The 19,486-nt window shown below is 34.7% G+C and overlaps 1 protein-coding gene across 1 annotated transcript; it reads left to right on the top strand.

The window, feature by feature from the left end:
* Nucleotides 1–2,779: 2,779 nt before the first annotated feature.
* Nucleotides 2,780–9,025, top strand: LOC116870369 (protein LEG1 homolog). The gene is given in 4 exon segments (XM_032861965.1): nt 2,780–3,080; nt 6,734–6,820; nt 7,587–7,768; nt 8,906–9,025. Coding segments are annotated over 4 exon segments (690 nt in total).
* Nucleotides 9,026–19,486: the final 10,461 nt, after the last annotated feature.

Genomic DNA, 19,486 nt, shown 5'->3' with positions numbered 1-19,486 from the left:
AAGCAGAGGATTAGTGGGATGGAGGGAATAGGTCTCCAAACCAGCAAGATGTCATATTTACCTTCAACGTGGAGCGAAGTATCACACTTATGGTTTTCAGCCTGTTTAAAGCTCTCCATTTAGCTTTTTCAACTACTTAATCTGTTTCCCTATCTGGAAAGAAAGTATAACCCCAAACCAACAAAAACAAAAACAAAAACAAACAATGCCTCCATAGACTTATGACTTTAGCCCATACAAATCCCTATACCCACTCTAGGGACTCCCTTGTCTGTTTTCCAGCCTGAGGAGGAGCGCAGACAATAAACTTCTAGTGATTTCTTTCTGCATAAAATCAACACTAATTTCAGTATCTATAAATGTTTTCTTTCCCCACTTGGAAAGAAAAACCAAAACTCTCACTTAGGCTACTTGTTTTAACCACCTTCAACCACTTTCTTCCATTAAGGGGAAAAAAGTAGAGTTTCAGATATTGCCCAGTTGACCATGTGGTTTGGTTAATATGTCCATGTGCCCATCAGCGCTATGTCCCTTACAGAATCTCTTCCTTATATTCAAGAATTATTTCATATGTATATTTGTGTATTTTGTTATTTCATGTATATACAATTTTTGACAGGAAACAAGGTGCCTCTGGATCAGAAAACAGACATTCATAACTCATAGAACATCTTGGTGCCAGCTCCTCATGCCCTAATTTTCACACGGTGTTGCAACAAGGACCAGGTGTTTACCTTGGTGTGCAGTGAGGTTGCACCACAGGAAACAATGCTGAGATTATAAGACTTGGAACTGACATAGAGATTATAAGACTTGGAACTGACTGGCGTATCAGCCTGTCATTCTCTATGCTAATAATGGATGCAACAGGGAGAAAGAGAAGCCCCACCTTCACGTTGAAAGGAAGGGCAGCGGCTGAGTTAAAAGAAGGTAAAATTCTTCTATTACATATTCAAATTCCTTACATTCACTAAAGATTAAATTAATTTTCTTAACAGTAATCCTTTGTTCAACTTCTCAAAGACAAGCATCTCTCCTACTTTGTTTATCATGGCCGACCATTGGTGATGGGAGCACCAAGAGAAAGGACACTGCTCAATAAATATCCACTGAATGAAGTCTGAGGCTTGGGATTATTTATTTGATAAAGAATTCCCTGGAAACTCACTGTGATTGTAGTAAAAACACAGCACCTGCATATAGAGAAGGGCTGGGTCTGCATAAGTCCATGGCCTGCATATTCCCAATGATGGCTCATGATCAGGTTATAGTACAGCGGTTCTGAACTGATGTCTGTGCATCACTCCTGAATCCTCTTAGCCTCTCTGCTGACTATAGCTACTGCTGCTAGGATAGTTCCACACCAGGTTCTGACCTGCTTCACGCATGCACTGTGCAGCTTAACTGCAGTATCTACTTTTATTTTGTATCTACTGCCCTGGGCTTGTGTACCACTATTGCTGCCTGAGACACTTGCAAGAATCCACTTACCTCACAGGTCTGTGTAACCAGAATTACGGGAGCGTTTCTACTTGTGAGTCACCTTTGACCAGGGAATGATAAGAATAAATGCTTCGCTGGGGTGCCCGGTGGCTCAGTTGGCTAAGCATCTGACTTTGACTTGGGTCATGATCTCAGGGTCCTGGAATCCAGCCCTGCCTCGGGCTCTGCAGTTGGCAAGGAGTCTGGTTGTCCCCAACCTGCTGCTCCTCCCTTCTCTTGTGCTCTCTCTCTGTCTCTCTCTCAAATGAATAAAAATCCTTTAAAAAAAAAAAAAGAGAAAGAAAAGAAAAGAAAAGAGAATAAAAGCTTCTCAATTCCATCCTCAAGGCCAGTGTTCCTCATTAGTTTCTAGAAAACATTAAGCACCTCATACCCTTAGTGAAGACTAAGTGATAGTCTCTCCTTGTATTTACTTTTCCTCCTTTCTGTTTTTTTTTTTTTTCCCTCCCTCTTGTACTTTTGCTCTATAGCTACAAACCAATGGCCCACACATAAATCTTTGGCTCAGATTCTGCTAACATGGAATTTGGGTTGACATCCCTGACATACAAGTATGGACTTACACATGGACTAAAATTTCAAGGAGAGCTGATAAAGTCCCAAATATCACTAAAAAGTCTTAAAAATTCTATCAAAAACTGTTTAGTTAACCAGTGGCTGAAATCTCACTAATTAGAGATTAAATTGGATAAAAACCGCTGTCCTTTAAAATTCAAGTAACTCTGGGAAGGACATACAACTTATTATTATGATTAATATGAAAAACAGACAAAAAGATAGAAACAAAAATAAGTCTTACTAAAAAATTTCTGCTAGGGGCACCTGGGTAGCTCAGTGGGTTAAAGCCTCTGCCTTCAGCTCAGGTCATGATCCCCAGGGTCCTGGGATCAAGCCCCACATTCAGGCTCTCTGCTCAGCAGGGAGCCTGCTTCCCCCTCTCTCTCTGCCTGCCTCTCTGCCTACTTGTGATCTCTCTTGGTCAAATAAATAAATAAAGTTTTTTAAAAAAATTTCAAATCTTCTTTAAAAAAAATTTCTGCTAAAAATTACTAAAAATCTAGAGACTGATGCATAATCAACAATTTTTACTTGGGAGATGATTAACAAGGGAGGTATCCTAATCTGTTTGGTAAGGCATTTGTTTACCTCCATCTTCTTACTGCCATGGAAGGGAATTCTAAGTGTTGATGAATCAAGGTGCGGAAAAACAATATAGCTTCCTCCTCTATTTCCCAATAAGGACCTTGCCATAATGTCAGTCTCCAGGCTAAACACCATGGCTTTCAATCTTTCCTGGGTCTGTGTAATAACTGGTTGTATTTTTGCTTCTTTAACAGAAGCATCTAATATCTCTGATGTGTATCCCCTTCTGTGGAAAGAAAGTCCTGGTCAGTTCAGTGACTACAAGACAGAAAATGGAAAGTACATCATTAACTTCTGGCATTATCCCAATAGACTGGGGTCATATAAAATCCTCCTGAACAAGACGGCCAAGAATTTTGCAAAATTTTCACCAGAAAATGAACAAAATATTTTATGGGGACTGCCTGTACATCATGGATGGCACTATCATACAGGTAAGAAAGTCTCTTTTTCATCACAATGACCCTTTAAGTGTGAATTGATTAGGAAGTAGTACATGCACATTTAGCATCATGTTTTTGAAAATTGATTTTTTTCTCTCACTTTCCTATGACTTTTCCAGCATTTGCATAATATCTTGCTTAATTTCTAGCAAGTATTTATAGAATACCTCTTGCCTGCCTAGTTCTAAGCACTGAAGATTACATACAGGAACAAAACAGTTAAGGTAGGAAGAGACTGTAGGTCTGATCTGTGATGACATTCTAAACTAGCATTAAAACCAAGCTTGTGAGGGAATCTCTGGACATCCAATATAATTTCCATTTAAACATAAAGTCCACTGGAAACAATAACCAATTCCCCCAAGGGTGCACACATCTATTCCTAGGAAAGTTTTCAGCCCTGGGTCCAGTAATGAGTGAATAGTGAAGTAGAATATTGGATACGGTACTTTCAAAATTTCATTTTCATTTTAGAATACAATATATGAGATTCTGCTCTTTCTTAAGTGGCTAATTTCACTTAGTATTTAATTGAGCTGAACTCTGTAATAGGACTGGAGAAAACCAAAACAGCAATACAGGTTATAAAATTAGCCCATAAAAGTATTTCACCAACAGTATGTTAAGTCTCAAAGATGAGATAAGGACTGTAAATACAAGAGTGGCTCAGGAAGGAGAGTGACAACTATGGGCTGAGAATATCATGGGAAGAAAGTAATGCCCAAGAGCTTGATGGAGACATTGTTAGAAAAAAGTGCTGGAATACAAATTACAAAGATGGCAATAATAGCAGGTTGAACCAGAAGACTACCAGATTGGCAGGAGAACTGGAATGTGAAAGAGTAGTGGGTGGTAAATTTAAGAAGATTGATGAGGGCCGGTTAAAGAGTCTTTAAAGTCAGACTGAGCAGTTTTAATTGGGCTCTTAAGCATATGATTTAGCTTAGTAATAAGCACCTAATGCTTACAAAATACTTAAACACTTTAAGTGCCTCTGAGTTGCTTAGCAGAGGTTTTAAAAAATATATAGTTTTATTTATATACAATAAACATACATTAAATGGCACATTTAAAAATGCATTTTTGGGGAAGTTTGATATATATCCATAGCCTTGAACCCATCAACACAGATAGTGGACATATAAGTCATTCTAAAAATTTTCTTTTCCCCTTTGTATTCTCACCTTCAAGAACTTCCCTAGTCTGGTCTCTCCCAGCCCTCCCACTGCTCTAACTTCTCATGCCCCTCACTCCTCAACTTCACTGGTAACCACTGATCTGCTTTTTATCACTGCAGTTTAGACAGCATTATCTAGAATTTCCATTGCTCTTTTTTTAGTCTGTTTTATTTCAGTTGTCATGATTATTTTGAGATTCATCTGTCTAGTTGCGTATGTCAGTATTTTTCATTTTTATTGGTTAGCCAAAATTTTAATTAGAATAATGTTTGAATTGGGAAGAGAATACTGGGAGTCTGAAGCAGGATAAGGCAGTGACACCAAAGAGAAAAATAGATGAAAAAAGGGAAGACTATGGCAAGCATGCAAGAAATTGGTAGTAGGATATCATTGCTTGCCGTCGAAGCACTCACAGCATGGTTAAGAAGGCATTAAGGAGGGCACCTGATGTGATGAGCGCTGGGTGTTACATGCAACTAATGAATTGTTGAACATTGTGTCATAAACTAATGATGCATTATATGTTGGCTCATGGAATTTAAATTAAAAAAAAAGAAAAAGAAAAAAAAAGGAGAGTTAGAAATGATATAGCCATAAGACAAAAAAGAGCTGAAGCATTAGGTACTAGGATAAAGTGAATGTTGTGAGTTAGGGTAATCTGGGAATAGAGTAAGATTTGAAAGAAAGAACCTTGAAGAGCTTTAAAAAAAAAAAAAAAGCAATCCATGAAGAAAGAAATAGAATGAACTAAAGGACAGAGTTTAGAGTTAGCGTGGTATATGTGAGAAAAAGACAAAAAGAGAGGGAAATATTGGGAGGATGGGATATACATAATGTATGCTACAGAAGTAATATAATTGAAAAAAAAAATCCAGTAAATTTACAGCAAAAAATAGATTTGAATAGTAACAAATATAACATTAATTTTACTCTGGAAAAATGGGGATGACAGAAAACAGTTTTAGTCAAGTTTATTGAGAATGATGTATTTTTTTGCCATGGGAAGACAAAGAAAAAAGTCCCTCAGAAGATAAAACAGCAGTAAGCAGGCCCAGCTTAACTGTAAAGAAGGCGAGAGTGCTGAAGATGTCAAGAACAGTAGTGAAACTCTGAACAGGAAATTCAGGGTGCAATCTTCCTTCACTGTCAAGGTCAAGGGCTCAGTCCCAGGCATGTGCAGTTGGAGGTGATGTGGAGTCCCTAATTAAGGAGGACTGTGGAGGAGAAGACAGAGAAGTTAACAACGTAAGGAAATCCTTAGATTACCATCATGGGCAAACATCCTCAAAGATGGAGTGGTTTAAAAAGGACAGAGAGTCTTAGAAACAGATTTCAAAACTCCCAGATGAGGCAAAACCCAAGAACCAGGAGAGGTAGGTTTCACATATTTGGATATTATTCCAGTTCAGAAGAGGAATAACAATTTTGAGAAATTTCCATGCATTAACAGAAATTACCCAGGGTTTTCCTCTTGCCCACTGAAGGGTAAGCAGGTCAAGAAGAGCCAAATGAGAAACCAGATGAGAAAGTAAAAGAGAAACAAAGCAGGTACATGGGAAACAGAACCAGTGAAAAGAAAAGATCTAGTGAACACAGGGGAGGAACAAGAAAGAAGAATAAGTGAACATTGCAGGAAAAGAGCACTGGGAGAAAAGAAGGGGAGGTACCAAGTAGCTGGGCAAAAGAGAAGCTGGAGTGGCAAATGAAGAGCCAAAACAGTGTGAGGGTGAAGCCAGAGATAACAGAAGGTTAGCAGGAGAAAAGAGAATAAGCCAGTATGAAAATGGTGGAAACAGGGAAAGAGACAGGCTTAAAGTCAGAGATAGTTGAAGGGAGTTGCAAGGAGTGTATGCAGAAGGTACACAAACTCAAGCATGAATGCAACAGAGTGGGATGTTTTGAAAGTAGGAGATGAGAGAGAATGACAAAGAGAAAAGAGATAAAAATACAATAATGGCTAATGTTTATGGAAGCACATATTCTCTGAGCTGAGCATTTTTTGTGCCTTTCATTTAATAACCCCAAACCTCTATGAAGTCATTATTGCTAGTTTCTCAGTAAGTACATGAGAAAACTGAGGCTTGCAGAAGTTATTTATTCAGGGTCAACAAGTAGGTAGGTAAGCAATGAAAAAAGATTTGATTTTAAGCAAATAGAGCCTGGATTTTGCTTATTATACATGAATAGTCACTCCCTAATATTGAAGATAAAGAGTAGTTAGTAAATGTAAGACACAGATGCAGAGGCTAAAAAAAATAGGGCCTATGAGAGAGAATAGACGTCAAGGAAAAGGAAAAAATATGAATGGCAGATGGAAAGCAGAAAGTCATCAAGCGAAGGAAAGACAGTGATGGGAAGGCTGATACAATTCTTTATTCCTGTAAACATATTATGTCTAGTTACGTATTGTATCTACAACTTAGAAAGGTGCCTAGTAAACTCAACTCTGTGTTTCCTTTCTTTTAGGCAGATTAGCTGATCCTACCCAAAGTACAGACTGTGGCCATAAGTCTGGGGCTCATCTGTGTATCTCTGTGGACAGTTGGTGGGCTGGTGAGTTCAATGTGACAGTCAAATCTCAGATTGATGACCTTTCTACAAAAAATCAATTTAACCTAGGATCCCAATTAAAGAAACAAAAACCAAAACCAGAATCATTGCAAAAAACATCTGTTTGACCCAAATCTGGATGTTCTGAAAATGAGTCTTGAGTTAATTATTTTTTTAAATGTACCAATTAGTTTATCCAATTATAAAAATATCAATTAGGGAAAATCAGCAAAACTTGATTTAAATACATAAGACAGAAATAAGAATTTGTTATGTTATCAGATAAAACCTGTTAATAAGAGAAATATCTAGATTAAATATTAGAATATTATAAAGCTACAACAGATTTTCAGATTTAAAATAAAAACTTAGAGAAGTATAGAATTCTGCTACTAATTTTTTTGTTTCAAGTTTTTATTTAAACTCTAGTTAGTTAATTCTGTTACTAATTTCTAAATTTTTCACTTACTATGCCTTAGAATTTAATTAATATTTTTAAATTCCAGCACAATTATTATCTGTGATTTAAAATAATAAATCTACAAGATATATCAATTTTGCTTTATGAAAATATGGCTTTTAGGAGAAGCATATTCAAATTGCATAAAACACTAGGGGAAATTTCTGATAAAATTTCCAAAGTTCCCAAAATTACCACTTAAGTTTTACAACATTTCTAGATCTTTAGGCTTACTTTTATGATAGATTCCTTTACTTTGAAAAAGACTCTTTTGTGTGTTAACAATATTAATAACTTTTTTTTATACAGACCTTAATTATTATGTCTCTGCAATGCCCTTCCTTGCTGCAGTTGATTCTGGCATAATGGGGATATCATCAGACAAGGTCACCTTTCTGCCACCATGGAAGGATCAGATGAATTTTTGTTACAATGTTTCTAACTGCCATTCATCATTTCCAGAAGCAATGAAAAAGTGGAATGAATTTTACTAGGGTTTTTTTTAGTGTTTTTTTTTTTTTAAATCTTATTTATTTATTTTGACAGAGAGATAGAGAGCACAAGTAGGAAGAGCACCAGAGAGAGGGAGAGGGAGAAGCAGGGTCTCCATAGAGCAGAGAGCCCAAAACAGGGCTTGATCCCATGACCCTGGAATCATAACCTGAGAGAAAGGCAGACACTTAACTGACTGAGTCTCCCAGGTGACCCTAGTGTTTTAATTATACCCTTCAAGGGTAGCCAGATAATTTTTGAATAGCACTTAATGTAGCTTTTTAAAAAAAATACATTAAACAATTGTTCTTAATGAAAAATTTGCTAATATGAAATTATTGTGGTTACAACAGTATTAGTATGAGTGGATTGCTGCATGACATCATACCTCATTAACATCCTCATTACCAATACTGTATCAAGGTCATGCTATCTACTATTCTCATACTAAATAAATTATATACACACATGTGAGCCCAGAGAAATTATGACTTAACAGTGCATGAAGTGTCCTAGCTCATGATAATTTCAGGTCAACTGAGCAGTAACTGGTCTAGAAATACAATTGTGTAATAGGTTTAGTGAATTTGATCAGCTTATTTCAACTGTCTTGACAAAAAAAATCACATATGAGTTGACTGAATTAGCATTTTTAACAGTCAGAATCGAATATTGATGTCCAAAGTAATGTGCCATGAGTGAAAGAGTACATGACTAAAGATGGGTTTCCCTTTAGTTCTCTTCAGTTCCCTTTAGTTTTATTCATTAAATTGAGTATGATTAGATAAAACACTCTTACACTTGACACTTGGTGGGAAGTTCATTGCATGGTAAGAGAAAACCAAATGCGTAAAATACTAAAGATGTGGTTCTGGGCAGTGTGAAATCCTGAACATTTCTAAAAACACATGGTTTATTCCTTTCGTATGGATTCAGTATCACTAGTAATTAAAATGCTTGATATTAATGTCTTTAGGGAGTGTTCAGCATTAAATCTTTCATACTTGAACTCTTAGGAAAAAAAATGTTTTCCCCTTACTTAGAATGTTAAAAAATTATATTTGTACATAGAATTGATTTTCGAGAAGACAGATTGTTATAATTGCCTGAATATCAGTAACATTTTTTGTCTTTGACAGCATGTAAAGTCACATTCTAGTAGCTTTGATGACCTGTTGGAGTACTTATGGGCTGCACATGTCTCATCTTTAGAGGTTGCTCGTAAAAATTTTCAAAATAGGTAAGAATGGATCTGAAGTTATTTTGTTTGGGAGCACCTGAGGGGCTCAGTTGGTTAAGCATCTGACTCTTGATTTCTGGTCAAGTCATGATCTCAGGGTCATGAGATTGAGCCTCATGTTGGGCCCCACACTGAGCATGGAGCCTGCTTGAGATTCTATCTCTGTCTCCCTCAGCCTCTCCCTGCCTGCTCACACTCTCTCTCTCTAAAAAAGGAAAGAAAAGAAAAGAAAAGAAAAGAAAAGAAAAGAAAGAAAAACAAAAATAAGAAAGGAAAAGAATGTTATTTTAATATGGTAACAATCTTTCCATCTTACACTATCTTTTTCATCAAAGGCTTTTTCAGTTTACCTATTCACCAATATGTCAAACATGAGGACATATTATGATAAAGAGAAAAGTGATGGGAAAATGTTTTATTGGATAAAGTTCAAAACCATGTTACAAGCAGCAGGGGAATATATGAAGAAAAGTATGCTTGTACCACAAAACAGCAATAAAACAAAATGAATTCAGAAGTACAAGATTTTTTTTTAAGGTTGTTTTAACACAAACTGATGTCTGTAAACAAAAAGGATGTGATGGCAAACAAATATAGGATCTCTGCCTCACTTTGATAAGAAAATATAGCTTAGTTAGCATGTATTTGTAGGGGAGTATCCAAGAAGGATCTTGGTTACCATACCAGATGGCTAAAATGTCCCCATTTTATAGCAAATGAGATTGAATAAGACAGCATGACTTGGTATGGAAGTGAATGACACTGTATTGGGGATGGTATCTGCCACCCAGAGTGAGACATGCTGTAGAAGAAACTAAAGAATGGGTGACTTGTTTAAAGTACACAACAAATATAGGCACTCATGTATGAGGACTTCTTGTTGACCAAGTACTGTTACCTTTCCCATTGACCACAAATCCCATGAAGTTAAACAAATCACAGAATCAGGAAACTTACATTGCTTCAGATATTTTATTTCTTAATAGTGCTTCAAAGGCTGATTTTTATGTTGGTCAACAGAAGAGCTCATCCTCTTGGCATGTCTGTGGGCTGAATTAGGATTGTAGCCTTCCTAGTATCTTTTTGCCATGACTCAATGGCTTGATTCTGATCACTGCCAAGGAGAGGGAAGATTATTAGCCAGTGAAATAAACAGGAGTTGTCAACATCATAATTGGAATTGAGATCAGGTCATTGTATAGAAAGTAGTTTATAAAATATTATTTTTTGTATACTTCCCCAAAGACACACAAAACTAAATTCCTCTGGGAAATAGCATTTTTCATAGCAACTCTCAAAGCATGAGATCAGCTTTCTGTATCTGAAATAAAACAAGCAGTATTTATTACAATTCTAGGAAGGGAAAGTTATATTGTCATGCATGGAATCGCTAAGCAGAGCACTCTTCTCATCTTTAGATGGGTTATTAGGAGATGCAGAGTTCAGAGACTGGTAGATTTTTAGCCATTTAAGTGGGTTGAGTCATCAGTATAAGAGGTCTACTCAGGTGAGACAGTTGTCAATTGGCATTAGAGATATATTTATGTAAGGAGTCCATTCCTGACTGGCTGAATTTCAGATATGAGGGCATCTCACATATTAGATGCTTGCCAACACTGGTCACTGAAGCAAGTTTTTGTTGAGATGATTCAAGGAAGTCTAAAAATGGTTTTGTGGCTTCTTGTTACTATGTCTACGGAGAATTTGTCTTTTTCTAGGACCCAAAAACATGAGCAAAACTGAGGGCATACCCAGGCAAGAGCTGAGAGGACCCCAATGTCTCACCTCCGACCACCATGAGGGCCTGGACAAATAGGAAGTAAAGGCTTGGGCAGAGTTGTAAAAGGCCTTAGCACTGACGGCGTACCCCAACACATACACAGAGCTCCTCAGCAAAGGGTGGAATACTTGAGTTCAGGGAATTTAAGAAAATCTTTAACCTAATCATTAGTGGACCATTAAGGTTCTGAACAGGGACTTCTGTGATGACTCACTACAGAGAACATAGAGTGAATAACAGAATTTTTCTAGGCAAGTCAATAAACAAATAATGACAAGAAAACCAAACAACAGCAAACCCTGGTAAAGGTGGGAATCTGATTTTTAGAGTTTCCACTTTATAGTGTCTGAACTATTCAGTGTTCAAAAAAAAAAAAAAAAGAGAGAGAGAGATGTGCAAAGCATGGGGAAAATAGTGCATACATGCACCGTTCCCCACCACATACACACACTTACACAGAGATAATTAGTCATTAGGAATTGTTCCTCTGAGTTCAGATGATGGACAAAATTTTTGAATCACTTCTTATGAGCATGTGTAAAAAAATATAAAAGAAACTGTGTCTAAAGAATTTAAGGAAAGTGTGAATTGACATCAATGTTTTACTAAGTAGAAATTATGAATAAAGAGGTAGAATTTATAGAAAAAATCGAAATTCTGCAGTTGAAAATTATAATAGCAAAAATGAAAAATTCACTTGAGGAATTCAAAAGCAGGCTTAAGCTGGCAAGAGAAAAAATCCATAAACTTGAATATAGGTAAATTGAAATTACCCAGTGTAAGGAACAAAAAGAAAAAAGGATGAAGAAAAATAAAGAGAGCTTCACAGACCTGCAGGAGAGTGGAAATGGAACTGTATTGCAGCAAAATTTATGTAAATGGTTAGAATATGTTACTATTAATATGAACTACATTGTTTTAAGATAGATAATAATTGTAATCTCACCAGCAAAGAGGAAGAGTTAAGGTAATTAATTAAAATGTAGATATATTAGAGAAAGTTGATAGAAAAAAAAGCATGGGGAAAAACATTTATACTGGAAAATATCCATTTAGCACAAAAGAAGGCAGTAATGAAGAAAAAGAGGACAAAGACATAAAACATAAGAACTGAAACAAATTGGCAATATTACTTGGATAGCAAAATGAAAGACATTACACAAAAAATACATGCCAACATTTCTTGTGAATATAGTAGACACAAGAATCCTCAATGTAATGCTAGTAAACAGAATCCAGCCATGAATAAAAATAATAAACCATGGCCATATAGGATTTATTCTAAGAATACTAATTTGGTTTAGTATCTGATAACCAAATATTACACCATATTAATAGAATAAGGGACACAAATCACAAAATTATCACAATAGATGTAGAAAAAGCATTTGACAACACTCTTTTATGATAAAAAAAATTTAAAAAAAGACTAGTAATAGAAGAAAAGTTTCTCAGCTTGTTAAAGGGCCTCTAGAAAAACCTACAGTTAACTTCATATTGTGAAAGACTAAATGCTTTCTCCCTGAAGTGAGAAACAAGACAAGGTTGCCCATTCTTACATCTATTCAAGATTTCACTGGAGGTTTGAGCCAAGAAAATTAGGCAGTAAAAAGAAATGAAAGTAATTTAGATAGAAAGAGAAGAAATAATACTTTCTCTCTAAGAAATCTACTAGAAATATTATAATTAATATATGAGGTCTTCAAACTAGCTGGATACAAGGTCAACATCCAAAAATTAATTGTATTTCTATGTACTAGCATAAAAAAAAATCCCAAAATGAAACTAAGAAAACAAATGCATTTACAACATTGTCAGGAAAAATAAAATATATAGAAATCAAGTTAGCACAAGAACTATAGAACTTGGATACACTGAAAAATATAAGGTATTTTTGAAAGAAGTGAAAGAACTATTTAAAGGAAAATCTTCTTGTGTTCACAGATTGGAAGACTTAATATTGTTTAAATGGCAACTAAACTTAATCACAGATTCAGTGCAATCTCTGTTAATCTCTTACTACAAAAGTACAGTAATCAAGACAGACTGTTGATCATGATAATAGATATATGGATCAATAGAATAGAATTGGGGTCCAGAAACAAAAGCTGTTTTCAACAATAGTGTAAGACAACTTGATGGGTAAAGAATAATTTTTTCAACAAATGGTGCTGGGGGAACTGGCAATCAACATACAATGAAAGAAGTTTGTCTCCTAAAACAACAGAATTGACTCAAAATGAATTATAGACCTAAATGTAAGAGCTAAGCCTATAGACTTCAGTCTAAAGCTTTTGGTCTTTGGGTTAGTCATTTTCTTCTAAGATGAGACACTAAAAGCACATGGGACAAAAGATAAAAATAGATAAAATACATTTCTTAAAAGCTTAATAGTTTTGGTGCTGTGAATGATACCATCAAGAAAATGAAAGACAATATACAGAATGGGAAAAAAATATTTGCAAATCATATATCTGTAAGAGTTTTACATCTGAAATATATTTTAAATATTTCATAATTCAATTTTAAAAGACAAATAACCCAATTTTTAAAAATGGGAAATTGATTTGAGGAGGTATTTCTCCAGTAAGTATATACAGAGATGTTAAAAATCATTAGGCACTAGGGAAATAAAATTCAAAACCATAAGATACCACTTTACAAACACTATATTAGCTGAAATCTAAAAGATAAATAATAACAAGTGTGAGAAGGTGTAGAGTATTTAGAATTGCTTGTGGGTATGGAAAATGGTGCAACCACTTTGGAAACTAGTTAAATAATTCCTCAAAATATTAACTGAGTGTTATTTATGACTCAGCAATTCCACTCTGAGGCAAATATTGGAGAGAACTGAAAATCTTATGTCTTCATCTGTTTTTCATGTCCTGTTGGCTCTCCCACAAACTACACAATGTCTTGGTGTGCTGTTATTAAAATTGTGTGACCCTTAACTTAATATCCTTATGTATTCATATTTTCTCCTTCTTAAATTTGAGAGTTGGCTGCAATTTGATAAGAGCATGGACAACCAACCAATTTTTCTATAATCAAGGACAGTTGGTTATTTCATCCTCTATACTCCCATAGCTCTGTATGAACCATGTATATACAGGTACGTTTTTTTCACAGATAGTAACTGGGGGATATGTTCCAGTTACTTTCTGAATCCATAATACCTAGACCCTGATGTATGTATTACTTAGAGTAATTCCAGGGGGAATGTAACAAACCATATAACTTCCATAATAAGACTTGAAGGACATAGGCAAAATGAACAAGAAACAGCATGTAAAATGGTTCAAAACGAACAAGCATGGTTCAAAATAGTAAGTTGTTTACATGGTCAGAAGATTGCTAGAACAGGTGATACAGATTATATATCTATATTATGTATATAGATATATATAAATAGATACAGATTATATAGATATAGATATATACCTGTAGAGAATAATTATGTGTTTGTATATGTATATCTATCTATATATATACACATACATACAGTTGTGTATGGGTGGCTCAGTTGGTTAAGTGTCTGACTCTTGATTTGAACTCAGGTCATGATCTCAGCCTAGTGAGATCAAGACCCACACTGGGCTCTAAGCAGGGTGAGGAGCTTGCTTAAGATTCTTTCTCTCAAAAAAAAAAAATTCTCTCTCTCCCTCTCCCTCTGTCCCTACCCTCCCTAACTTGCGCTCTCTCTAAATTAAATTAATTAATGAATGAAATTAACACATAAATAAATTAAATAGATAAAATTATTCACTAAAAATTTGAAATTAAAATTTTTTTTCTCAGTAAGAAGAAAAAGCAGGAACATAAATTGTTGCAACTACCATGGAAAACAGTGTAGAGATTCCTCAAAAAATTAAAAATAGAACTACCATATGATCCAGCAATTCCATAAGTAGATATTTTTTTGAAGAAAATGAAAACACAAATCTAAAAAGATATACATGTTCATTGTGGTAGTATTTACAATAGCTAGACTATGAAAACTGTCTAAGTATCCATCAATGCATGAATAGATAAAAATATGTAATACTATCATATATATTACAATGGTATCATATATTATAATGGCATATATATAGAGAGAGAGGTGCTGGGTGAAATAGGTGAGGGGGGTCAAAACGTGTAAATTTCCAGTTATGTGTAGTTCATAGGGATGAATTGTTATCACAGTCAACATGTTATCACAATCACCATCATGATTTTCAACATTGGTGATCAAAATTAAAATTTTACCTAAAACTGTTACATATGTTTACTATTTTATTTTACTATTTTACTATTTTTCTAGGAACACTATCTTTAACTTTATGGAAAACTTTAATGAAGTCAGCAGTTGCAAGGAAACTGTTTCTAGAGATTTTGGAATTTATCCTTCACTCTTTTAATTAAATGCTCTGGAAATTGTATAAAATAAAAATCTACAACCATAATTTCTCAAAGAACAGTATTCTCAAAATTTAGTCCTTGCATGTTTGCATAATTCTGTCATTGTCTATGTCTATATTTTAATGTTTGAATTAATATGTTGCCATTAATTTGCTTAATTAATAATTAGTAGATAAATATCAACAAATAAAATGTATACTTTTTAATGTAGATTCAGTTGAATAACTGATAAATGTTATTAAATTAATAAAGGTCATAAAACCTGATTGGAATTTTGGATGTTATTCTATCTAAATCAGTTTTGTGAAATTTGGAGGAATAGATTTTCATGGTCAATAGGCAAGAAGCAGAAGATTTTAAATAAAATTTGGATGATGAATTTAGATGTCTAAAACATTTAAAAATGAACTATTTGTTTAGAGCGTATTACCTGATCCATCAATACCTTGGGAGGTTGTTATTTTTCTCAAAGTTAGAAAAATTATGTTATTCTCATATCTCGCTCTCTCTTTCTCTCTCTCTCTCTTTTCTTTTCAGTTCATACTTATTATGGATCACTTTAGGGTCACAGAGGGTAAATTTCTCTCCCCCACCCTGCCTTTTTTTTCAAATTTATCTCCTTTAAGAGGCAACAATGTGTCCTGACAGGAAGGTGGTTTTCCTCCTGCTTGTCTTCTTGGTGACTTTCCTTCCATAGCTTTTATGCAGCTTGCTGACAGGTTTTACATAGGGTTTCAACCATAGGCAAAATGTATCCACTAACAAACTATTTGGTAAAACAAAATGAATAAATTGAGCCAACAGGTAGATAGTATGGTAAAATAATCAGCACTGTTATCAGAAAGACTTGAGTTTACATCTAAGCTCTGCCATTTTTCAACCAATGTCAACTGGTTAATCCCAAGCAATTTATCAGATTCTCCTGTACCTCAATATACTTATTGAATAAATGAAAATTATGGGAAAGAAATGAAGATGAATGAAGAGTCCACAAGATTTTTGTTCTAAAATTTGGCTAGTTTGGGGTGTCTGGGAGGCTCAGTAGGTTAAGCATCTGCCTTTGGCTCAGGTAATGATCTCTGGGTCCAGAGATCGAGCCCCACATTGGGCTTCCTGCTCAATAGGAAGTCTGCCTCTCTCTCTCTCTCCTTCTGCCCCTCCCCACTGCTCGTTCTCTCTCTGTCTCTCAAATAAATAAATAAAAACTTTTAAAATGGCTAGTTTTTAAAATTAATTATTTTTATTAACATATAATATATTATTTGCCCCAGGGGTACAGGTCTGTGAATCGTCAGGCTTACACATTTTACAGCACTCACCATATCACATACCCTTCCCAATATCCATAACCCAACCACCCTCTTCCTACCCTCCACCCTCCAGAAACCCTCAGTTTGTTTTGTGAGATTAAGAGTCTCTTATGGTTTGTCTCCCTACCGATCCCATCTTGTTTCATTTTTTCCTTCCCTACCCCCATACACCCCACCCTGCTTCTCAAATTCCTCATATCAGAGAGATCATATGATAATTCTTTCTCTGATTGACTTATTTTGCTCAGCATAATACCCTCTAGTTAAAAATTGGCTAGTTTAATAACCAAAAGGCAATGAGCATCCAGTCTAAAACCTACAATACAGTAATTGTGATACAAAATATAGGTTTGATGAATAGGACATCAATAAGATAACTTGAATCAAAACTACAGAAAGCCCAAAGCATGAAACATACATATAACAAACTACAACTCTACCATTCCTAGAAATCATATTCATTTGCTAATAACTTTTAATCATTTGTATTTGTTCCCTTTTGCTATTGTAACAAATTGCCATAAACTTGGAGTCTCCAATATAACAGATTTATTATATTACAGTTCTGGAGATCACAAATCAAAAATGGATTTCACCATACAAAACTCAAGGGGTTGGTAAAGCCTTGTGTTTTCTGGAAGCACCAGGGAAGAATTAAGTCTCCTGACTTCAGCAACTTCTAGAGGCGGCCCTCACTCTTCAGCTCATGGCTCTTCTTTTATCTTCAAACCAGTAGAGCAGCATCTTCAAATTTCTCTTTGATTCTGATCTTCCTGCATCCCTTCTTTAACTTATAAGGATCATCATGATTATAATGAGCTCTCCCAAATTATCCAGGATATCCTCCCATCCCAAGATCCTAATTTAATCACATCTGCAAAATCTCTTTTGTCATCTAAATTAACATCTTCATGTGTTCAGGAGTTCACACATGGACATCTTTTGGGGGCCATTATTTTGATACCATATTATTCATAATACTATCACTGTACTGTATGCATTCAAAGAGGGTTACAGAAGGGAGGTGGGTGGTGAAATGGGGTAACCAGATGGTGGGCATTAAGAAAGGCACGTGTTGGATTGAGCACTGGATGTTATATGCGACTAATGAATCACTGAACACTACATCAAAAGCTTATGATGTACTATATGCTGGCTAATTGAACATAATGAAAAAAAACTAAGATAGATGTAAGAAAATGACACCTAATATTTGCATAGCAATAAACACACAATAAATTTCTGAGTATATCATTACAAAGTAATAGGTGTGTTTTCTATTGATGGTTGTAATGCAGTAGGAATGGATTCTGTATCTGAAATGGTGGTTGGCAATATCTTAATTGTTAACAACATTACTAATTAAAAATTAGAGTAATTCAATTTCATGGAGTGAAATTGCAAAAAAATAAAAATAAGCAAAAAAGGAGAAAGATTTATGTAAAGAGTACAAAAATACTGCATGGAAACAGTGGGACAGAAGAACAAGTGGTTTTCTTTGGCTACTAGAACAAGAGCTAAAAAGTCATCACAAATCTAACAAAGTTGTCTTTATGTATTCTTCAGTTTTATGAGAACTCACTTCTTTTTCTTTCTGGGCGTAATATTTATTCTTTCCTTGATATACACAGACTGTTTCCCTTTCTCCATCTGTACATGACTTATCATTTCTGACTAAAGCTCTAGAGTCTACATCAGTTTACAAGTTATAGCTGTGAGCCCATATTCTTGTCAATGTACAGACTCCCTTGAGATAGATTTCATCTGGTGGAACGTACTCCCTGTACTGATTCCCCTGTTAGTTATGCACACTAGCTCCAATGAGCTGTGGACAAAGGCTAATATAGTCACAGAGTAAAATCATCCATTTTATGTAGAGAGTGAGTTGTTTTTGCAAAAGAGCATATGCACCCAACAGTTATGACCAGACTATTCATAGATGGCCACCCACACCTGAGGTTCAGGTCAAATACTGAAAAATGTACAGGAAATATATACAGAATATATTTGAAAGACATATCTGTATCTATATATTTTCTTAAACATCTATGAAAGAAGACTTCAAAAATGCAAGATTTTTTGTGGTCTCATATTTGCATTATTGCTTTAAGAAAATTAAACTTTTAAGAAGAAAATTTTGGAGACTGGAATTTATGCCACATTAATCTCCTGATTATCTTATTTTCTTATATTACCTTTATCTTTATCTTATGTTTACACCTTATGTCATTGGGTCTTGATTTTTCTATCCAAACAGTGTCTTTAACTTTTATGACTAGGCCATTGACTACTATACATCAGTTACTATAATTTTAAATGTTTAAATTAAAACTACCCATAGCTAAGAAGTATGTCCCTTTGTTATCACACTTGCCTCTTGCTACCTTTCTTTTTTGCAGAGAGTATTTTTTCTATTATTTCATTTTATCTCTACTATTTGCTTATTGCTATTCATGCCACTTTAAAAATACAAATTATTTAAAAATAACAATCTGTTGTGTTTAGGAGAGTAGCATACAACTTTAGTCTGCCATCAGGTATTGTGTCACTTTGTGTGTGGTACTAGAATATTCCCATTTCATCCTCTTCTTTGCATTTTTGATACAAATTTTACTTATACATAGGGGATAAGCAAGTTGGCATAATTTTTCTTTAAATAGCAATTGTCTTTTAGAGAAATTACTAGTGAATACACACATTTTATATTTGCTTTGTTTTTTATCATATCTAGCAGTGTTTTGTGGGTTTTTTTGTTTTTGTTTTTGTTTTTTACTTTCTGTATAGTATTAAATTCCTTCTGTCTGAAGAGCTTCCTTTACCATCTTCTGTAATGCAATACCTCAGGTGATGGCTTTCATTTTGTTGTTGGTAGTGGTAATGGTAATAGTAGCATGATAGTCATGTTGGCTTTCATTTGTTTCATTGAAAATCTTTATTTCTCAATTTTTAAGTGCATATATTTCACATTATAGTCTAGTGACTT

The sequence above is a fragment of the Lontra canadensis genome, unplaced genomic scaffold (genome assembly GCF_010015895.1).
Source record: "Lontra canadensis isolate GAN:19392208 unplaced genomic scaffold, GSC_riverotter_1.0 scaffold23, whole genome shotgun sequence".
NCBI classification, from domain to species: domain Eukaryota; kingdom Metazoa; phylum Chordata; class Mammalia; order Carnivora; family Mustelidae; genus Lontra; species Lontra canadensis.
This window is presented reverse-complemented; position numbering and strand designations above follow the sequence as displayed.